Here is a 20,330-nt window from a genome sequence, read left to right on the forward strand (position 1 = left end):
CTCTTTTCTCATTCCTTTAATACAGAATTATACAAATAAAAAGATGGTTTAAGGTCATTCGGTTCAACCCTTGCTCAGTGTAATATCCTTGATGCAGCCACAGGATCTTAGGTTTCTTTGGCTTGCAAACAATTCCCTTAGATAAAAAGTTGTTTTCTCAGTTTTATATAATCCAAACTTAAGTTAGTGCTACTGCAAGTAGTGCTATGGGCAAGTAGTGTAAAAACCATGTGAGGATTTCATTGTAAGTATCACTCATCTCACCCCTTTCTAAACCTTCTGGAAGATGATCTATAGGCTCTAAAGCACTGTTTTTCAAGCTTAAGAAGTGTGGACATCAACTCCCAGAATTCCCCAGCTGGGAGGAATTCTGGGAGTTGAAGTCTACACCTCTTAAAGTTGCCAAGCTTGGAAAATACTGCTCCGAAGCCTTATATCATAAGAAAAATAGTGCAGACAACAGAAACAATGCAGGCTAATAAAAATGGCAAGAGATTAAACTAGGCATAGGTAGTGAAGACATAATCCAGTTAAATTTAATTACATGTACTCAGCATTTACAACATCTATATTTCCAAGAAAGTATGCTTACTTGGGAGCACATTTAGACTTGATTCCAAAATCAAAAAATGGGGCATAGGAGTGCATAACAAGGTGCTTCAGGTTTCTTTTTCTTCTTCTTTTTTTTCATTTAAGTTTAATCAAAATATTCTTAAAAATCCAAATCTGTAGCCATTCCATTGGTTGCGACAGGATTTGGCTGATCAGCTTGTCACCCGAGTCTGACGCTGGAGGTGGAGAGAGAGTGACTGCCCAAAGTCACCCAGCCGGCTTTCATGCCTAAGGCAGGACTAGAACTCTGAGTCTCCTGCTTTCTAGCCTGGAGCCTTAACCACTAGACCAAACTGGCTCTATAAATCCACTACATTTCTCATTTTACTTTCATGCCATTTTTATGAATTGGAAGTACCATTTCTCTCTAGTCTATAACCAGACTTCTCAATTCTACAACCGGGTGCAAAATATTTCATATGATCTATGATGGGTTTGAAAAGATCTAAAAATGGAACGAGGGCTGGGCAACTGTTGGAGAGAATGTGCAATTGTTCCATTTGAACAGAGAGCTATTTTCTTTTATTAGAGTAAAGCAATATGGTGGTCTGCATTATTGAAAGTACTAACTTCACACAGGTAGAGGAACAAAATGCATATACTGTACGTATATTCACCACTTCTGCCATCACTCCCACTACCTTGAACCAATTCAGATTTCTTCCATACAAGAATAAGCAATAAAATGTGTGAAAGCAGGTTATGTCGTGTTATTTACTTACTTTACATATAAATGGGTGTGAGGAATGAACAGTAAAGCAGCCATTTAAGGATGACCTAAAGTTATCCAGAACTGAGAAATTCCAAATTGAATATGAAAAGCACCCAAATGATATATCCAAATAAAATAAGAAAACAGCAAATGAATTTTATCTGATTGAGCAATGACACAATGTGGGACAAAAGCTGTTACGTATATTCCAAGTTTATTGATGGTGATTAAACCAAATATCTTTGCTGTCATAGTGGGAGGTTCACTGAATATATCAGCTCAGTGCAGCTTTGATGGCTGGTGTGGGTCTTCTGGGCTTAGGAAACAAGACTTCAAGACCACGGCCACACAGCCCGGAAGACCCACACCAGCTATTGTATGCCGGCCGTGAAAGCCTTCGACAATACATCAGTGCAGCTTTATTTATCAAAAAAGGCAGCTTCAGCATTAAGCATCAATATGAAAAGGATTGAAAATAAAACCAATTTATTGAATTCTGATGTATAACAGGATAAATCTCGATTTGGAATATTTCATTTAATGCTGGACATGCCATTCCAAATGGAGAAAAAAACTATGAATAACAAAGGTAAAAAAAGGTAAGTTATTTTACTAAAAGCATTTTGCTCTATCCAGATTTAATGTTCTAAAGAAATGACGCACCACATTGCTACCATTAAAAAAAAAAGCAGATGTTTAATAGGACTTAGAAATAAATTGCATTCTATAATATTTTAATGTATTGTTTGGATTCCTGTTGTCTCTTCAAAAAAGTACAGTTCAGCAAGTTTCAGAAGTTTGCACACTGGATATTTGTTGCAGATTTTTGTCCTTAAAGTTATTTAAGCTTCTTGGGACACTCTTTCTTTCCACTTTTTGGTAATTTAACAGTAAACTGGTCAGTTTTGTTGTCATGCTTAGGTATTGTTAGTAAGGACTCAAAGAGAAGCCAACTACTTCTACAAAATTCTGATCACAGGCTTCACAAACCCATACACATTCTAATTTCTCTTGCCATATCTTCATCCATGGTACTAACAGATTGTAGTCTCTTTCAAAATGCTATAGCCTTTGGGAAGCTTCTCAAAGGTTATATAGTATAATATTGTGGAAACCCTCTGACCTTGGTGGAGATTGAGGGTCTATCTCAGGAAGCCTTCCATATGGAAAATTCACCATGCAAATGGTGGGATGGAAGGAAACCATGGACCCACAACTTCGTGGGTCCCTGGCATGCTCTAAGAAAGAGAAAAAAAATTATCCCAGCCATGCAGTGGATATAGTGCTTTCTACTTTCTAGAAAGAAATGGAAAGGGCAAAGGAAAAAGCAAAAGAAACTGAACAAGAAAAGCAGAAAAGCTTCTCCAACCTCCGCACCTCAGGCACTGTAAGTCAAGATTTAATGGGACATGGAAGTGGTAATTCCTCATCCAATCACTGTACCCTGGTGAACCCCCAAAGGATTATCTGCTGCCACTGCTTCTTCTGAAGGATCAATAATGTTCAACAGAAAAGCTTTTGAGATGGGATGTGTGAGTAATCTTTTGTTGACCTGAACATGGATAATTGTAGGTATCCTATGGTCAACCTATTTAACAAGCAGTTTTTTCCTTATTACATCACAAAACATTTATTCTCAGTAGACAATATAGTGCATATACATATTCAAAATAGATTCCTTGCTAGAAATTAAACTATCTAAAAAAGCATACTTTATTTGTACAGAAAGGATTTTTTTGCTCTGATGAATATATATATACACGCATATATATATATATATATATATATATATATATACACACACACACACACACACACACACACACATACACGCATAAGTGCATTGTCCTTGCTAATGCCATAATATGGCAATAAAATGATTTAGTAACTGCAAGACCAACAAGCAACCAGATTGAAATTTCGAACTGCAGTTAAAACGAAGACATGCTGATAAAGGCAACAGCAAGGACATTCACTAAAACAAAACAAGTTGCAATTCATCTTAATTCCTTTTTCTTTGCTGAAGTGGTGTTTAAATCACTGTAATCATAGCAAGCTGCTTGTTGAAAAACTAAAACTTAGTAGAATTCCCCTGAGGAGAACTTGGATTCTAGGAAGGAACAAGTAAATAAACTTATACATAATGGTACAAGACAAAATTGTGCAAAGTAACAATTGTACAAAAGGACAAAAGGGTAATTGTATCCTAAAGTCTTTGGAGTTACGACAAAAAGTATTAAGTCACAATTTGGGAGTTCAGGCAGAGATCCCAGAACCCTGAAAAATTATTTTCACAGAAGTATTCAGAGTCTTGAAATGGGAAAACAAGATGCTGCATCCAATTTGTGGACTTCCCTTTGTTAGCTTTGTTCATCAAAAGTCCTATTTTTTTTTTTCCAAATGGAGTCAACTCCTTCTTGGCTACTTTTATTTTCTGCTAGACAAGTAGGATGCTGAAAATCTATTGGCTGAGGGAGGTCTATCAAAATGTGTTCATCTAAACATCAAATGCTATTACATAAAAGTTTTTTTAAAAAATATACCAAATCTATCTCCAAACTAGCACTAATAGAGAGGATACTTTAATAAAAGGTCAGATAATTAATTTGATTAAAAACTTTACACACTTTAAGTATACTCAAATACAGGCTTACCGGGGAGCCAGTTAAGAGGTATAAATAGGCCATTTCCCCTTTCAATAACATAGAGAGCTGCAATCTTAGCAGTTTTTTTAGTTTTTTTTTTCTTTTGGGATCTGCAGGTCATAGAATGGACAATTGAAAAATCACTCACATGACTTAAAACAAATCTTATTTTCTCAGTATCTCTTTGGAGTGCTAGGCACTTTACTTAAAATAGCTTTTAATGTGAGTATGATACAATTTGCTGCAGTTACTGACTCCAATAATCTCTCTAAGGTCTCAATCCATGAACATTGTTCTGCTATGCATCCCTTGCACCTCGTGTCTTTCCTTCATAATGCTCATCTCAAGGAGCTTAACACAGGAGGTCTAAGGAGCAGAAGTAGATAGAACATTATCCAGCAAAATGACAAAGTAAGTCACATTACAAACTTCCTATGGACTCTATAGGACATCTTGTCTACCTATGTAGGTGGCTACGTCATGGCCTTTCAGCATCTTATTCTGGTCAGTGACAAACCACAAGTCAATGCATTTGTCTTAATTTGTATTTGCATTAAGATGCTTTCATCTTCTTATGGAACCAGGGAACTTTCATTCAGGTAGATTGGAAGTGATGTTCCAGTTTAGTCAGACTTGATTTATTGCTGAGATAACTCTGTCTGAGCCTGGATATGAGAGATCTGCAGCACTGGCAAAAGTAGCTGGAAGGCATCTTGGATATAAGAGGCACTGTTGGAAGCCTATAAAAGAGAATGAAAAAGCTAGTCATATGAATAAAGAACACCTGTACAATCTAAAGATTAGAATTTGTTCAGCATTTCACTTGGCTTCTCTAATTAATTGTTTTAGTGAAATAAATATTCAAGAAAAGGTATATAAGCAACTTGATTGGAACATAGGCGTATTACATGCACAAATTGTAGCCCATTCTTCATTTAAAGCTGTACCTACTCACCCATCTGTTTTTTAAAACATTTTTGCACTCTTTCAGTTTTGTTCTAATCTATGGGAATTAATTCACACAATTTATCTATTTTGTCAGTTAGATGGAGACTGGGGAATGTGATACTAATGTTCATAGTTATATATTTAGCCTATACAAGGTTATGCTATGAAGATAAGGTTATGTTTTGAAGCCCTAGCCAAGGTCCTTTGCATAAAATCTCTAAATTGCTCATAACCCTTATTATCTAGGGCAATACATCATGTGACACTATCACATTTTTGTAGGAATATTGCAAAGTGCTTCAACTGTGAACAGCTGTGAAATGTGAACAGCCATTTTGAATGTTTGAGCAAAAAGTCCAGATCACATGTTCCAAGAGATTTGTTTGTCTGAGCTCAGAATAAAACTTGGCTGTTTTATGCACCAAAAACTAATTGTTTTGACCACAGAAGAGAATTCTGAAGTGGACCATTCTGACCTGAGCTGTTTCAAGGGTTATGAACTCAAAGCAGTGTGCATGTTCCAAATGCTTTATTTGTTCAGCTTGTTCATCCCAACTTGGCAGAATTGTTTTGTCCTGAGCAAAAAAAAAAAAACCCACCCCAACACATTTGCCATTTTATGCACTCCCCTACTCTCTGCACAATAAAAGTTCAGAAACAGGTAATATGAACCAGATTCTAGCTTCACAGCTGTATCAGGCCAGATCCCTCCATTTCTAAATGGTTTTTCAGAATCTAAGTCCCATCCCTCACAATCATTTGCATATATAACTGACCTCCAAAAACACTCCAGTGATTAAAGGGTTAAGCACATCAGCCTTCTCTTCTACCTGGAAAGATTGGATATATTATGTTGCATCTTAAAACCAAGCAGAAAAAATCTTGAACATAATACAGCCTGCATAATTAAAACTAAATCAAAACCTCTGATTTTTAAATCAGTTAAGAATCTATTCCCCATGTTATTGAAATGGATGCATACAGTATTTAGAACCAAAGTGGAAATGATGCTAAGTAACTGGCATGGATCCTCTCAGAATATACTAGTAATATGAGCATCTAAAGCAAAATAGAGGAAGCAACTGATACAAAGAAATCTATGAAAGTGTCCAATCCTAATGGCCATTACTGATTTACCTGAAAAAAAAATCCTTTAAAAATGGTAAACTCTAATATTTTACTAAGAAAGCAAAGTAAAACATTATACTAATTGTAGCAGTTATGGAAAATTGCAGGATGCCCTTCTTTAATAATAGCGTAAAACAAGAACAGTAATATGGCAAATAGCAAAGGCATCCTGCAGTTTGAACTTTCTGTTTTCTCATGACAAGCCTTTCACTACTAGGCATTGTAGAGCATCTTACCCCTGTAGCTGTTAAGCACGTAGCAAATTCTTTAGAGAGAGATGATAATTCTTTGCACAGCATGATGGTCATTCTAAAAAAGAATACACCATAAATAAGTTTTATATTTTCTTTTATTCAATGCTTTTTTTAACCAGGTATAGGACTAAGGAAAATCTACAAGCTTTCAGTGAGTCTCTAAATATCTTGAATAATTTGCAAGTTGTGTGCCTGAGAACATACTTTGGATTTTGCCATAAAGAGCTGATTTGAAAAATACATGACTAGAAAACCAAGCCATTCTAAAGCAAGTTCTAAGACTTCCCTGGTGATTTGAAGGGATTTGGAGACACAGACAATTAACCTGCAAATATTTCCTTTAGCTCTTTATGTAAGACAGAAGGAAGAGAGGCGATGAGGACAGTTTAGCTTCTAATCACAGTAAATTCTTCTATCAGAGTTATCAAACTGATGTACTTTCTGGGAGAGATGTTGAAAAAAGAATGGTGCAAGATTGTTGCATTATTTAGTGCTCTTTATTACTTCTCTCTCCCGGGAGCAAGAATATCGCTTTAAAAATACTGATGCCAGTGAGACCTGAGAGGGTATGGCACCGAATGCTTCCTTGAAAGATGCTGTATGCTCACTGCCACCACAAGCATCTCACCCATTATCCTCCCATGGCTGGTACTGAGCAAAATTATAAAAGCTTTGTACTGCTGTTCATTCTGCGCTTAAGCCCTGCACCTGTCCCAAAATTTAGCAGATTTCCAACAAAAGATCATTGCGATATAAACTATTTTCATACAAATTGTATAGAAAAGAACAAAGGGACATATGTATCTTCTTGTGGGACAGGTAATTTTTAAATGTGTTATTGCACAGAACTACCTGAACCTATTCATTTAAAATTTGTCAGACTTCACTTCCTCAGAAAGGGGGTTGGGGGAATATATCCACAAACATCCAGTTCTGTCAATCAGAAAACTATATATAACCACTCCTCATTTAGCGATTACCTCAGTGACCGTTCACAAATATGACAGTAATAAACAGTAATAAAAAAATTCATTTTCTGACCAATGCACACATTTACAACCAAATTTTATGCACCTGACAAAAAAGCCTTCAGTGTGAAACTGATTAAGGTCTGGTCAGCTTCAGGCAGCAGGGCAGGGGGGCAGAGAGTTCTAATCAACTAATTAAGGTCACAGAGCTGAGCTTGTTAACTTGCAGTGAGCACTTTTCAGGGAAGCACTGCTCTGCAGGGAAAAACAGCTCAGGAAGAGAGAACTTGTTTAAGCAATCTCTCTACCCTGCAAGGGGCAAAAAAAAAGGGGGGGGAATGGGTCAGACACAGGACACCATATAAGAGAAGTTTATCTGAATCAGAGGGCAGCAACCAGTGATCTTTGCAGTGTCTCCCTCTCTCATTCTGTCACATGTTCACTTAGTGACCATTTCACTTAATGACCAAGTCATTGGAAGTGAACAGAGTCACTAAATGAGTAGAGGGTGTACTCATTTCTTAATTTCCAGTGATAGATTAGTAGGGCATGGAGATTTTGATTGTCATATCAAAATTTGGAGACAGAAATAAAGAGAAATAAGAAGGCTCAACTGAAGGAAAACATTCAAACTGTTGAAAGAACTCTGTAACCTCTCAGAACCATAAGTAAACAGAAGGCGGCCTGTAAGCATGGTAGTAAGGACAATACCTGCAGGAAGTATGGGAACTCTTGTAAGGGCCTGAGACTTTCCGTGGCACTGTGTTAACAAGCTATGGACATACATACAGAGGTGAGAGTTGAGTAGGAGATTGTTTGGGCTTTTACTCCACTGTCCTAAAACAAGATTAGTTAGCAGGAACCAGGTACTTGTTAATGTCTTTATATTTTTGAGGAGAAGGGAAAGAAATATAGAAGTCAAGAGTGATTAGTCTTACTGGGAAAGGGTTTTAGCTCGGTTTATGGCCAACACATCTTCTTTTTGCCCATGAAGAACCAATGCTGCAGTTTTGTGGAACATTTCAATGGAATAAGCTGTCATCTCAGCCAGGCTTCTGACTGCAATCATGTGAATATCCTGCAGAAGTTGGAAGTAGATGTCAGTCTGCTTTCTTTAAAAGAGGAAGTCAAGACATTAGTTTCACATCCAATTCCACCCCAAAGACTTCATGTGGAGATCATAGCTTAAGGATGAAGGAATATGATGGTAGCTCTTAGATAGATGCATCCATTTAAATTGTACTGCAGCATTCTTTTGATTAAAATTATTACCTCCACTGACTTTTTATTCTCTTGTTCAGTATCTCCTGAGCCCACTTGCTGGTCTCCTTCATGCTGTCCTGCTTCTTTGACCATTTGCATATTGAGGTTTTTAATTAATTCATGAGCAGAGTTCTTTGCCTGCCCAAGAGTAAAGAGAGATACATCAACATATTGCTGATCAGAAGAATGCCCCTATCCAGACTCCACACAGAAAAAGTAAAAGTATCCCAGCAGTAAGCCATCATTGTTCTCATGTGGTGGTGATAACAAAATGTCAGCTACATGAAAAGGAAACTGATTTCTTTGAAGAAATACATTATTTTCCTTACAGAGATATGGGGGGGAACATTTAACCCTCCAGATATGGCTGAACTACCAGGATCCCCCAGCCAACATGACCAGTGAGGAAAGATGCTGGAGATAGCAATATCTATAAGGCTTCATGTTCTCCATTCACAATCTGCAGCAAAATATCAAGTTAACCTCATATCCATGAGGAGAGTACAAGCAGTGTATCTCCACCACAACACAGCTCCTTAGAAGTAAGTGGTCACTATTCATGGTTTACACGAATCGCTCCCTGCCTTCCCACCTCAAGCCACTGAAAATCAAAACTGCTTCTATCTGCACAACCCCATTACAGTTGTTTGGTCATACTGGTGTGGAATAAAGTTCTGGAAAATAGCTTACATATATGAATGCTGCAGCATAATGTTGAGGTCTGTAATCTTCCCCATTCAGGACTGAAGCAGCTCAGCCCCGTTTTTCTTTCTCCTTGCTTGTTGGGGGAAGGGTATAGTGCAGCGACTGGGTTAACATAATTCTCATGGTCTGGCTTCACATTTAACGCTAAGCCATTAACTTACAAATCACAAACCTAGGGTGTGGTTTGTACATCAAGCAAAGCCAAAAATAAATAAATAACATCATGGCTAAGTGTAAGGTGTAAAAGCAACCACTGTTCCTGTGGCCAGTGAAACCCCACTCCCCCATCTCACCCAAGCTAAAGATATTTCGTACATCTAACAGTTTATATGAACATGTAATACTCGTATATAAGTATGCACAAGATGATTATATATCAGTATGTACAATGTAAACTTTCCAAGCCAGAGGAATATATTCTGGTTGTTGTTTTTATAATCAGAGAAAGAAAATGAATGGCAATTGAGTCAGATTTATCTTGAATGGGTGAGGTACAGAAAAAGCTCAAATCTCCAAACTGAACTGACAATATAGATTGAACTGTTCAACTGCTTCAATCTGATGATTCTAACCGAATTGGCAATTACAGATCGGAGCCAATCTGCATACCCCTACTACAAACATATATAGCTTGAATTAATGAAAACATTTACGAATCAAGAAAAGATGAATTGCTTTTAGTAAGTGAATCTTTTAAAAATAAGGTCTCCCCCCCCCTTTAACAATTAACACCATGCGATATGTTGGCATACTGTAATACATCCCAGAAACTGGAGCTTTTTCATTCTATTCTGGAAAACAGTGCCACCCAGTGGTTCTGCACATTACTGCAAGGAAGTATGTCTTTAACCTTGAAATATTCTGACTGGAAATGGCTGCTTTGAGTGTTTAAGCTTGAAACAAAAAGCGTATGTTTCAGGAGTTTTACTTTAAGACTGAACAAAATCTGGTTATTCTGAGTACTGCCATTTAAAATATTCCAACGGTCCTAAGCCCCACAACTGTACTGCTGCTTTGTGGCTTGGGGTCGCAGATGCATGAACCACAATCCCCCTTATTCCTCTGGTCCTTTTGTAAAACACAAGGCAGCGGGAGCTGGCCCTCAGTTCCCATTGTTTGATTTGACTCCAATCATAGGAGTCAAAATATTTTGGTTTTTTTCAGGACACAGTACAAAACACTTGAACCATTTTGAGTTTTGTGATACTGCAGGACAGCTAGAGTAGAATATTCATATGAAAGTTCATGTGGAGCTGTTTTGTCTGAAACTCAAAATAAAATGTATTTTCTGTCTCACTCTATTTCTATTAACCCATTACTTTGAAGTAGAAATTTTTTTTACTTTGTGTATTGCCTTGAGTTACTTTTTAAACTTTACCATATACTGTAAAACCTAAAAGATGACAAGCCAATACCCAGAAATTAAGTTTAGTTAGCTTAGATCCTGGATATTTTAAAAAGCTATAAAAATATGGACACTAACAGAGCCAGCTTGAAGGATGTACATTGTTGAAAAATACAAGAGTACTAATATTTGATATTCTAAGTTGCAAAATTCCTTCAACTGCTGTTATATGCCATCAATATAAAAGATAGTTTAGCTAATACAAACTACCACATTTCAGAAGCCCAAGCTACTTCCAGAACAGCTCTATACATAATCTTAAAAGCCAAAAACAAGTATTTACTCACTTGGAGCAACTTCACTGGTTTTAGAGAGACACACAGTTGTGAAAAGAGTATACCCACTTCATTTGTGAAATCTTCTTCTAAAGACAACAGGAAATAGATTGTATATTTTCAAAATTACACATAGCCTTGTTAGTTGCTTTTGATTACCTAGATGGGGCATACCTCTGTCCTTCAGAACATGCACACACTCTTTAATAACCTTTCAGAACATGCACACACTCTTTAATAAACTTTGTGATCAAAAGACAGGGGTCTCTTGATGTTTTCCAGAGGGAACAAGTTCATGTCAAGAGCTGTGCAACCAACGTAATACTAGCAATCTACATTCTCTTCTTCTTCTTCACATACAACCTGCCTGATCCATAGAAGCAGGAACCATATAAGTCTCCACCCTAAGGTTCCAGTCAGCCACTATCACCACTGAGTTTCTCTCTACATCATGTTAGTTAAGGAAGTCCCATACTGTCATTTGGTCATTCATTTAAATTTAGATAATTATCCAGTACTAAGAAGAGCACAGCATTAAAAGATGCGGAAGCTCTTAATATCTTTTATTTATTTATTTCACATGACCACTGAAAAGCTGGAGCCTCTAAAATATAAGCATTATTTTAATGACTGAATGCTAGAAAACTAAATCAGTCACTTCAAGAGGCCTTTATATACTAATGCACAGCTAGTATCCAAGGGTTGGATCCCCATAATTACCTCTCTTTTCTTCATTTTCATCTTCATCTTCATCATCATCAAATTCAGCTAATGAAAATGCTTCTTTAAGCTTTTCCAGCTCTGCCTTTAAAGTATCAAACTCCTCCCCAGAAAGTGTATTTATAACAGATTTCACCTGATTGAAAAATACAATGAGAACTGTAGACCTGCTAGCTTTACATCTGATATGAGAAATACAGCATCAGCATCAAAAATAGACTGAGTAATAAAAAAATACTTCCTTTGAAAAGGGGAGCAAAGAGCAGAGAGTTTCCATATACTTGTGTTCCCATCATATCATACAATGAAACTGATTTTCTTTGGACTATCCCAGTCAGAATAACAAAGCCTGAGAAAGCACTTACTTAAAAACACACTGCCCTACCTAAGGCAGAGAGGAGGAACAGGTACTATAGGAAAAAGCCTTTTCTCCTGCTTTGATTGGCTTTTATTTACTGGTGCTGCAAGGAATCTGTAAATGGATTTATCTCTCAGAGTTTATATAGATCCCTATTCTTATTCCTCCTCAATTGCAAAAAAAAAAAAAAAAGCTTAAGGTCATTTACCTTTGATTCACTCTCCCTGGAAAGCATCTCTAAGGCTTCCAAATGAGAAAGACCCTGAAACTCATCAAAAAGCAGTCCATAATGTGCTTTCTTTTCTGTAGTCATGGAAACCTCAGTAGCTGCCCTCAGTTGTTCTCTCTCCTTTGCCTCTCGTAAGACCTACAAATAAAAAAGGTGAAGTGTGATAACAGCATTAGAAAAGCATGGAGAGAAAAAAGGCAGAAGCGTAGAAATTTGTGCTCTGCCATGAACTATTTTGTTGATTGATAATTTGTTAGTAAGAGGATCCAGAAAGAAATCATTCCCAGGTTTTGTGTGGGAAATCCATACCTGAGATAGTGTGGAATTTCTGCTCATCAAACCTTTCGTTTTCCTAAATCCAGGGTCACCTTCAGCTATCACATCCATAGTCTTTTTCCCAATGTATTCTAATGCATCCAAACTTCCACTTATAACTGTCTTCCCCTAAAAAAAATGGATTTGCACTTTTTAAGAGAAACTCAGATATCACTTTGAAAGAATGACAAGATTTTATGACAGAGATATAAATGCATGCTGGAACTTCTGGAAGCCAAAGGTTCAAAGTACAGGATGGATTTATATCATTTTCCTTAGGAAGCAAGGTTGCAAGCCAGAACACAAATAAATGGTGAAACTATCCTGACAGTGGAATGCAGAAAGCAAGAATTTTCCAAAGCATGCATTTATAATGTTTGAACTGGCTGTGTTTAAACAAATGTTCTATGAGCATACCAACACTCAGCTTTAGTCTGACTTACTTCAGATCAGTCCAGCAAAGAACATTTTCTTTAGGAAATAGCAACATATCTTGATTACCCTACTGTACTGCAATGCACTCTACATGAGGGTTAGGGTTAACCCTAACCCTAACACTATGCCTTGAAGACCACCCAGAAGCTTCAGCTGGTACAGAACTCAGCAGTTTTGTACACAGTGTAGGGCCTAGTAATTTGAGGGGCCATCTCTCTCCCATTCTTTCTTCCCATCCTGTAAGATCAGGCAGAGTTGTCATGCTACGGATCCCATCTATTAAACGATGCCATCTGATAGGATCCATAAAGCATGCCTTCTCTACTATGATACCTACCCCCTGGAACAGCATTCTCCCAGAGATGCAAATGTTCCCAACCCTGCTTTCCTTAAAATGAGCCTTGAGGACCTAGCTTATTCCCCAGGTTTTGGGCTAAGGTAGGTTGTAGACTCCCTTTGTGAGAGGTTCTTCTGTTTTTTTCCACTGGGTTCACTGGTGTCTTTTCTGTTGTCTGACGTTGTATTATTTCTTTGATTTCCAATTTGTATGCTACCCTGAGTCATCTAGGAAGGTGGGGAGGGGGTTTAAAAATATGAAAAATATATAAATTGGCTACTTTTAATTAGTATTTTATCTCATTCTATATTTTAATGATTTCTGATTATGTCTTCAGTATATCTTTGCATTTTAAGGTATGTTGTATTTTGCTTTATGAGAATTTCTATTCAGAAAAGCAAGTTATAAAACAACTAAACATGAAATAATAACATTCAAATACTAGTGCTTTGTAAATACATTACATTTTTATTCCAAACCAAGTTGTAAAGCTCAGCAACTTGACTAACTGTTAGTGAAATTCATAGACTATTAAGTTTATATACCCCTTTCACTCTAGTCCAATTAAATTTCAAATGTCAGTTGAAGAATTTGCCAAATGCCCATGATTAGTCTAATCCTTTATGATAGGAAAAAGCTTGTAATTCAGGAATCCTAAACAGGCCACAAATAACTTACTGACAATAAACAAATTAGAGATCACAAAGAGTAAAAAAGAACTGCACCCCTGATTGACTATGTAATGAACCTCTAGAGAGCCAGGGAGAAGGTTGGAAGTTGGAGAAGGAAATGCCAGGTACCGAAGAAACACATGCTAAGTCCAGTGAAGCGGGAGAATGTTACAAAGAGACTCAAACGAGCCCCCACCCCCAACTCTCAGGGGTATAAGAGGGAAGGAACAATGCAGGCAGACTTGCAAGATCTTGTTATTATAGCCAATCTCAATAAAGTATAGTTCCAGTCTTTCTGGGAAATCTGTTTCCTGATCTGGTCTACCTTGAAGGGCTGACAGCATGAACTGAGAGCACAGCAAGATCAAAATAAGACAAATGTTAACATAACTCTTTCATTCTCACTCACTGTGCTCTGAACCGCAGAAGAAATGGTAGAAAACATTCCAAATGCACCACTGATAGGTGAGAGATTTTCAGTCTCTTCCTTGCCATCACTCACTTCTTCAGATTCTTGGCTTTCTGAAACAAAAGCATTCATTTAAGTATTATATATTTGCACTATGAACAGAAACCGGACCTTGCATTGTTCAGAGCTATTTGGTTTCAAGAATGCCTTTGAACATTTCAAATTGTCCTAAGCCCTCTGTGGGCATATGAAACTAAGATAGCAACTCTCTGAATCTAACCAGTAGCTCATGCTGTCAGTTATAAACATGTATTTCTATCTAAACTGGTTTCAAAAATTAAAACTCCACTATCTTCACACCACACAAAAGCGAAGGTTTGTCCAAATGCAAGGCATAAATTTTATTGCCAGAATAAAGTAATACGAAGATTGCAGGTTCTTTTCCTCCAGGATATACAGAGTTCTAAGACACAAGCAACACCATTATTTGTAAGTCTCATTATTTGGCAGTAATATGACAACCTGATGCTCAGTTTGTCTGTAATAGAGCACAAATTACTTCAGATTAGAAGTAATGCCGCTAATACAGCACCTTCTTTCACCAGCACCTCAAGTAGCAAACTTCATGATATATAAATAATAATATTTAAATATTTTATTTGCTAAGATAAAATCTGACCTTTTATTGCATCTTTGGCCTCAGACGATAAGTCACTAGGATTGGGGATCCCTAGGGATGTCTCTGCTTTTTCAATGACATTTGAGATTCCATGACCTAGAGAAAGCAGAGAGATAATTTTAACCCTAAGGAAAAAATAAGATGAATTTCCCAAGCAAGCGAAATAAAAGTCAGTAGGATGCAGAGAGAGAGTTTTTTTTTTTTTGGCAGAGATTATTTTATTAACAGTCTTAGTCCAGTACAAGAAGTGTGTTCATGAGTGATCAGTAAGCACCTACAAATCTATCTTAAGCCAGTAAATAAAATTTGAGACAAAATTAAAATACATCTGTAAAATAACCTGACTAGGACCCATGGGTAAGAGCCAAAAGGAGCAATCTATGTCTAGGCTATAAATGAGATAATATCTAAAATTACATAAAATATGACAATTTGTAAAATTACAAAAATATATCTAAAATTTACATAGAGTGTGATATCTGAAGTTGCATAAAATTTGATAATATCCAAAATTACATAAAATACATAAAATGTGGCATCTAAAATTTATAATTTTATATTTATAAAATTTAGATGATATCTAAAATTTACCTGGAGTGTGATACTATCTGAAGTTACATAAAATTTGGTAATATCTAAAATTACATAAAATACATATGTGGAGCAGCAGCTTGGCCTATCCAGGTCCAGCAGATCTTACATACTGCTGCACAAAACCTAGCCACGTGCACTGTAATAAATGGCAGGTCATTTGTCAGCAGCATCTGGGCATAGGCCAAGTCTGAGCAATCAGGATAACTGATCAGAGGGAGGATAAATCTGGTTCAAATGTCTCTATAAAACGAGCAACAAAGAAGAATATATTCCGTGGTTTGCACCTCTCCCGAACCACAGCTGCACAATTTTATATTTGCCCTCCAGTACTGCAGAGGGGAGAGCATGACACTGGGCAAGAGAGAAAGCTTTCCTATGGCTGGGTGTTTCTAGCTGTGTGACAATGTATCTATTGTTTGCTGATGACAGAAAGGCTGGGGCCTTCTCTAGATCTGCCTGAATTCCCCAAGCAAACCAAATAAAAGTCAATAGGATGCATTATTCTAATGTTTTGCTCAGTTTAGCCATTAGCTTATTTCTTTATATTCTCAGTTAGAAATAACATATAAACCTTTAACAGCTTGTAAAAGCTATGTACATTTGAGTTGGTTGAGTGATCAGAAGGACAAGATATATTTATTGTTATATAAATACATACTTTTTAAAAAAATCTTTTGATCTTGCTCAATATTTTTCTTTACTTTTCATAAAGTATTTTGTGTTTGCCACCATTAACTTCTGAAAGAAAGAAAAAACTAGAAAAGATACTTCATTTGATTTGTAATGCGAGTTCTATGGCACTGCTACGTTTTAGCTATTCTTACCAACAGTAGCCATTGTAGCAGAAGCACTTGAAAGCAATGATTTTCCCCAGTTTCCCCAATATCCCCATCCTGTTTGTGTCTTCTCAGTGGAACCTGAGACCTGAGTGAAAGAGAGCAAGGTAAGCAGATATTCACTTATTCCTTTTTTTAATAACCAAATTATTAAAACTAATTTCTAGCAAAGGTAATCAACATAGGGAAGAAAATAAAGAATACATTTTTAAATCCTCTCTATTTTACAGTACACACTTTCAATAGCATTGTATGAGGGTTTTCTTCCTGTTAGTAAACTTGGATGCTTAGTGGGGAAAGATCTGATAGGAATTCAAATAAAAAATAGTAAGTTCCATTCCAAATGAAAGGAAATTGTATTAATATAAGAAACATTATTTACAAAAATATTATATTAAAGATATAGTTATATACAGTCCTCAAATTTATCAGTACTATGAGAAAAAACATTTTCATTTGTTAACTATACTGTGTTAATGCAACTCTTCATCTCATGTGAATCAATTTGGTCAAGTATAAGAAAATATGTTGCATGTTTATTTCTGTGTTTCAGCAGTTATAGTCACCTGTGCAAGCAAATTAATGATGGAAAAAGTAAGGATACATAATTCACCTTTATTACTTATTCTGATTTAGGGTCTTAAGATAACAATACATCATCATGTAATTAATTTGGTTGCATATGATATGTTTATCTTTCTTAAGAACTCAGACAGAGATCAGTCCAATGCAGACTGAAATTTATAGATTCTGTTTAAATTGCAGAATTAGAATCACTGACTTTTGTAGCCTCCCCACCACCCAAGTTTTGCTTTGGAAGATAATGAAGAGTGAATATTTTGAGATAAAATGGGAATTTACTGGCAGATTTTAGCATAAATACTAGTATATTTTGCACCTGTGGCTCTTGTGCTGCATTGAGCTCAGTGAATTTGGTTTCTGGTCTTTTCTGGGTCATGAACGTAGGCTCAGCTTCCACTCCATTATTCTTGGTCAGTTCTGCGTCCGTTGTCTTCTGCACATTTTCATCAGCTTCACATACATCTTCTCTCAGAGATTCATTTTCCATTTGGGACATGACCAAAGCATATCCTAGTTTTATAAATAATTATTATAAATATTTATATTAGCTTAATGTGACATATTGTTTAACTTAATTGAGTCCTTTTGACTATTTGAAAAAGCACATCAGCACAGTAAAACATTTTACATACTACTAAACATGCAAGATGAGATCTGAGTTTGGAGATAGCAGAAAATTTTCCAGAAAACCCATATCGCAATTCACCTGCAAAATGAGGTTGATAGAAAGTAGTTCATTACTTACTAATGAACTACTTTCCACACAATCTAAACATCAGATAACTGAGAAAGCAATTATAAATATTAAAGCACATACACAATACAATCTTATGCATGTTTACTCAGAAGCAAGCATCTCTGATTCAATGGTTTGTACAGGGCTACAACTCAAGCAGTAGTTGTACAGTTCCAAGCACAATGGTTAGATAAATATTACTCTAAATTGCCCTTTGAGGCATAAATAATAGGCTTATTAGAATAATTATTGGTTATTTCAATTCCATTGGGAAAATACAACCCTTTTACTGAGACTTTCTAGATTCATAATTCCATTCTTAAATACCTAACTAGTTTTACCTCCTTTAAGCCAGCAGGTAGGGGAGAAATAATAATAAGTCCTTTGTTTGGCATACATATAAATTAATAATTAGAATGGCTTTGAAATTGATTGCAAAGCAATCAGATAACATAACACATTAATTATGCATTTTGTAGCAGATGTGTTTTTAATAACACAAATAACCTCAATGGAAACATAAATAGAGCTTCCCATATGACAGCAATTCTTAAACTCTACACACTCATAAAACCAAGAGTATTGTGAACAGATAAGTCATATTAGATATAATTATTCTTCCCAGTTTTGATCCTGTACACCATGTGCACCTGTGGCTAGAAATGTCCAATTTATCCTACAGTAGCAGTTCTAAATGTTTCTTTTAAATGCCCAGAGGTTTCAGCCCATGATGGCAAGAAAGCTATTAAGCCAAAATTGGGTTCCAAAAGCACATAATTATACTGCTGAAACAACAGCAAAGGCTTCATATTTCTTTCAAGGTCCTATTCAAAATATTGGTTATAATTTTACAGTATTATATGATTTAGGACCAAAGTATCTTAGATAATGTTTACCATTATTTTGCTTATTTAGTTCAGCTAAATAAGTTCTGCTATTGATTCAAAGTTTATTTAAATACATTTATTTAAAATAAATAAATAAATAATAAAACAATTATTTGCATGGAACAAAACATGTTCTTCCCTTCTACTTCACTTAGACTTTGAAAATTCTTTCATTAAGAGATCTATCTTGTTCCCTCCCTGTTAGCCTCCTGCATTTTTAAATTAATATGGGCTGTTGTTGTTGCATATTCTGCCCCTCTTGGGCTTTGTTTTGTTATTTTGTGTTGACTATATGAAAATGGAAGAGTATGAATAACTTAAGTAATAGATAGCTATTCTATGTCTCTTGGAGCAAGTCCTATACAGCTTTCATTCAACATGTGGATGATGACATCATCCCAAGGGATATGCCAAGTTGCCTTAATACAACCCACATTACACATGACAAGGGTGGGAAAGAAGTCAGAAGTTAACATATGAGATCATCTTAGAGATTCGTTTTTTATAAAGAAAATAAAAGATAATACATTAAGCTGGTGTCCCTCAACCATCCCTCACATTTCTTTGTGTTCCCTTCAGGTAATCTTCCCAGCACAGCATGACACCTATCTTATTTTCCAGACTTGTGCTGTTCTTATGCACATTTAGTGATACCCCACCTTTCAGCCAACTGTTGATATTTAAGAGTATTACATCAGTGTTACATAATGTGCAGAGACTTTAGTGATACTACTTTATCTAAGACAGACAGGAAAAGGGGGGAAAAATGATGTGGAGAAGGGAGGAAATGTGGCTATCGAAGAGGAAGGAGGAGAAAGAAGTAGGAGTAAGTAAGGAGTAAGGAGTAGGAGTAAGTAAAGGGCAGTGTAAGATATAAAAGCCACTTTGTTCAGGATGTAATCTTTGATACGAGAAAGAACAGAAACACCAACCTGAATTTAGAGGATGGACTCCAGCCAAACTGTGATTTCCAGTCCAAGCTCAGCTACTTCTGTCAGATCACCAAAACATTTTATGTGGTGGGTTTGGGGGAAGAGGAGAAAGGGAAAGATCAAGATCTAAAACAAAAGGGTCCTCTGAGAATCTGTGGGTAGGGCAAGTAAATACAGACGTCTTACACACACACACTCCAGCAAATCAACTTTCTTCAGCCCAGCAGCCTTCAAACACCAAAGACTGCAACTACCATCCTCCCCGGCCAGCAGCCCACTGCCTTCCTGGGAATTGTAGCCCAAGACGACCAGAGACCAACAGTCTGGCAAGCAGTAAAGGAGGGGGAGTAGGAATACACCCAATCAGAAAGACCACATCCTGAAGGGAAGATTTATTCCACCCACTGGCGTGGATTGTAACTGGCATCAACACTAACTGAAGCTAGGGGAATAAATGTTCCTAGCCAGAGCAAAACAGCGAAGACATAAAAAGGCACGTCCAAGTAATAGAAATACACCTTGTATAAAATATAAATAACAGCATGAAACTCGAAGCGTAGGGACTGCCCTCTCCGGGCTCTGCTCGCAGACGAACAAGCTCCAACCAGCCCTCCTTTTTTCTTTTCTCCACGGAAATCTCTCACCCGAAACAGCCACGTCTCGACGGCCCCCAACACGCCGAATCACCTCCACCA

At 36.6% G+C, this 20,330-nt stretch overlaps 1 protein-coding gene across 5 annotated transcripts; it reads right to left on the reverse strand.

Annotated features, from left to right (window-relative positions):
• Positions 1-1,521: 1,521 nt before the first annotated feature.
• FAM114A2 (family with sequence similarity 114 member A2) lies at positions 1,522-20,321 on the reverse strand. Of its 5 annotated transcripts, none has more exons than XM_007434495.4 (15): positions 20,280-20,321; positions 19,636-19,694; positions 17,397-17,590; positions 16,487-16,586; positions 15,069-15,164; positions 14,390-14,502; positions 12,532-12,666; positions 12,202-12,360; positions 11,636-11,771; positions 10,928-11,004; positions 8,540-8,668; positions 8,206-8,345; positions 6,282-6,354; positions 5,694-5,747; positions 1,522-4,709 (listed from the first exon to the last, which is right to left on the reverse strand). In XM_007434495.4, exons 3-15 carry the CDS (start codon positions 17,574-17,576, stop codon positions 4,608-4,610), a joined length of 1,494 nt encoding a protein of 497 aa, XP_007434557.1. In that variant the 5' UTR covers positions 17,577-17,590; positions 19,636-19,694; positions 20,280-20,321; the 3' UTR covers positions 1,522-4,607. The 5 variants fall into 5 exon arrangements, with proteins under 5 accessions (XP_007434557.1, XP_015744622.1, XP_007434556.1 ...); XM_015889136.3 differs by having other exon boundaries at positions 19,636-19,691; positions 20,154-20,312; XM_007434494.4 differs by having other exon boundaries at positions 20,154-20,312.
• Positions 20,322-20,330: the final 9 nt, after the last annotated feature.

This window comes from Python bivittatus, unplaced genomic scaffold (assembly GCF_059951505.1).
Source record: "Python bivittatus isolate LINGU-HERP-01145 unplaced genomic scaffold, Pbiv_v1 ctg000080_np1212, whole genome shotgun sequence".
Classification (NCBI taxonomy): Eukaryota; Metazoa; Chordata; class Lepidosauria; order Squamata; family Pythonidae; genus Python; species Python bivittatus.